The sequence below is a fragment of the Pygoscelis adeliae genome, unplaced genomic scaffold, assembly GCF_000699105.1.
Source record: "Pygoscelis adeliae isolate BGI_AS28 unplaced genomic scaffold, ASM69910v1 Scaffold45, whole genome shotgun sequence".
NCBI classification, from domain to species: Eukaryota; Metazoa; Chordata; class Aves; order Sphenisciformes; family Spheniscidae; genus Pygoscelis; species Pygoscelis adeliae.
In genome coordinates, this window is record NW_008825114.1 from 10760393 (window position 1) to 10763004 (window position 2612).

Here is a 2612-nt window from a genome sequence, read left to right on the forward strand (position 1 = left end):
CTCTGGGGGGGGAAATAAACCGCTCTAAGGAAAAAACCTGCAACAGTATCTTGCTAAACATTTTTAAAATGGGGGAAGGGAGCAGAGTAGGTAACGTGTACCGCTTATTCAATGATCTGTTTGTTTGCATAAATACTTGTCTCATACAGGAAATTCTTAATAAGATATCTTAATTCATTCTAGATCACGTTATGATGACAAACATTATTGAAAGAGTTCTTATGAATGGAAATAGTGCTAATTCGGAGGTATGTGTTAGGCATTTTGGAGTGAGTTTGGAGTTTTCTTTGTAGCTGCCATTGTATTTTTTTTAAAGGACAACTTCGTTCAGAATTAATCTAAAACAGCTATTCTAGTTATAAACAGAAGTCTGACTCTTAAGCAGTTTAAAAAGCAAACAAAAAACCACTATGAAGGGAAAAACTAAAAACATTAGCAGCAACATGATATTGTATTGGGCATTTCGTATAATTTCTTATGTAATTTAAGATGTAACGTAATGAAACCAGGATATCCATTTAATGAAAAGAAAAATGGAAATGTGTGTGTATACTCGGGCATTACTGTGGAACATTAAGTAAATATTGCTGCTGGACTGCTGGAAGGCTTTCTACTACGTGTGTCTTTCTTGTTAACATGGTAATAATAACTTTTCATTAAAAAGTAAAGGAAATCACAATTTAAAATTTAAAACTTAATTTATTTTGAAACTTATTTTTTGTCAAAAATTTACATAGTTTTCTTCAAGTTACTCAAGACTACCCTTTCCGATACTAACCATCTAAGAAACCAGAGTTTAGTTAAAGTGCAATACCCCTTGCCACCTTTATCTGATAGTCCATAGAGAGTTTACAGTAATATGCATAAACTGAATATCTAGACCATTTATGATTAGATATACTGTTTAAATACTGAATCTTTTGTTTATAACACAGAAATCAGATTCAGTTCCCAAAGGAGACAGAAAACAAATGAGTGTACTCTTGTTCTTGTTTTCACAGAGCTGCAACAATCCCAGTTCTTTTTCTGGAACTTATTGCTCTTTTGGTTTTGAAAAGACTTAAAAGTCAGAGCTGTGGATCTGTAGGGAGTATCTAAAAAACTGAGAAGTTTGCGTGTAGAATTCCTTGAGGATTAATACGGTTCCCCACTTTAATCTCTTAACGACTTTTTTTAAGAAGTTGAGGTTGGTTGTGAAGGAGTACTCTTTCTCCTTGGCAGATGCAATCAACACTTGCAAAATGTTGCAGGGATCACATGAAATTAGCATCTGCCTGGAGATGCTCAAAATGATTGGAAAGTTGAACTGTGAAAAGAAGCAACTCACTGGGGAATCTCACATATACTAAGAGATCACTCAACTCAAGACATTTGTTTTATATTCACCCAGGTAGTGCAGTATCTTAAGTCTTATTGGCGATGCTCGTAATTCTTCATACCTCGTTAACAATGTGAATGAAAAAGCACTGACCACCAGCTTGCTAAGAAACTGTGCTTCTTCCACAAATAAAACCAGCCTAGATCCTTTATTTCATAAGCTCTGTGAGTAGGCTGTTGTAAATAACATTTGCTGTTTATCATGGGAACAGTGCAGACACTCAAAAAGGGATAATCCACCTGTGTAGCAAGATGGATGCAAACATTTGATGCTGAGGTTGATATTCTTTTGAAACTGAAACTTTACTACCCTAATCTAGGATTTACAGTTGGTTTTGAGCTCAGTTACAGAAGCCTGGATATTATGAAGAGAAAAACAGTTGAGTTTCTTTGAGGTAGTGTCTTGATGTGCTCCATATTGAAAGTCAGCCACGTGGGATTTTGTTTTGTTGTGTTGTGTGTGGGTGTTGGTGGTGTGTTGTTTTGGGGGGGGGGGTTGTGTTTTTTTTTTAAGGAGTCAAAACTCAGGGACTAAATTAGTAAATCGTCAGAGATATTAATGAAGACAAACAGTTGGTCATAAAGCTCTGTTGCAGAAAGAACTGCAAGGACTGTTTCTTCATTCTGTCAATACTCAAAATTCAGCCATACGATTTAAAAAAAACAATGTACAAGTAAAAACAATTTAAGAGAGTATTTGTGAGAGCCCTAACGACATATTCTAGATTCTGGATGTAACTAACACTCTGATTCATTCTATTTTTAACAAGTTTTAGCATAACACAAAAACTTCAGTTATTTTTCAGATTTTCCTTTTTTTTTTTTTATGGAGGATCCATTATGGACTACGTTTACAAATTTAAAGAAGCAATGTTTGTTTCTTGTAGCTTAAGCTTGTCAAACAGAATACAATCAATTAGCATCTACATTGCTTCCTTTTGTCATCTGTGTACTGCCTCCAAACCTGTAAGGACCACTCCAAATGTGCTGGTCCATTTTTTGTAGTGGAGAAAACATGGGTATCTATCTTCGAAATTATTTAGAATCATAGAATAGTTTGGGTTGGAAGGGACCTCTAAAGGTCATCTAGTTCAACCTCCCTGCCGTGGGCAGGGACATCTTCAACTAGATCAGGTTGCTCAGAGCCCCGTCCAACCTGACCTGGAATGTTTCCAGGGATGGGGCATCCACCACCTCTCTGCGCAACCTGTGCCAGTGTTTCACCACCCCATCTT

The 2612-nt window shown here is 36.2% G+C and overlaps 1 protein-coding gene across 1 annotated transcript in view; it reads left to right on the forward strand.

The window, feature by feature from the left end:
• CEP78 (centrosomal protein 78kDa) overlaps positions 1 to 2612 on the forward strand; it is a 27477-nt gene that overhangs the window by 5206 nt on the left and 19659 nt on the right. Inside the window, exon 7 of the mRNA XM_009328101.1 lies at positions 184 to 248. Coding sequence (XP_009326376.1) covers positions 184 to 248 — 65 coding nt within the window. The remainder of the gene's footprint in view (positions 1 to 183; positions 249 to 2612) is intronic.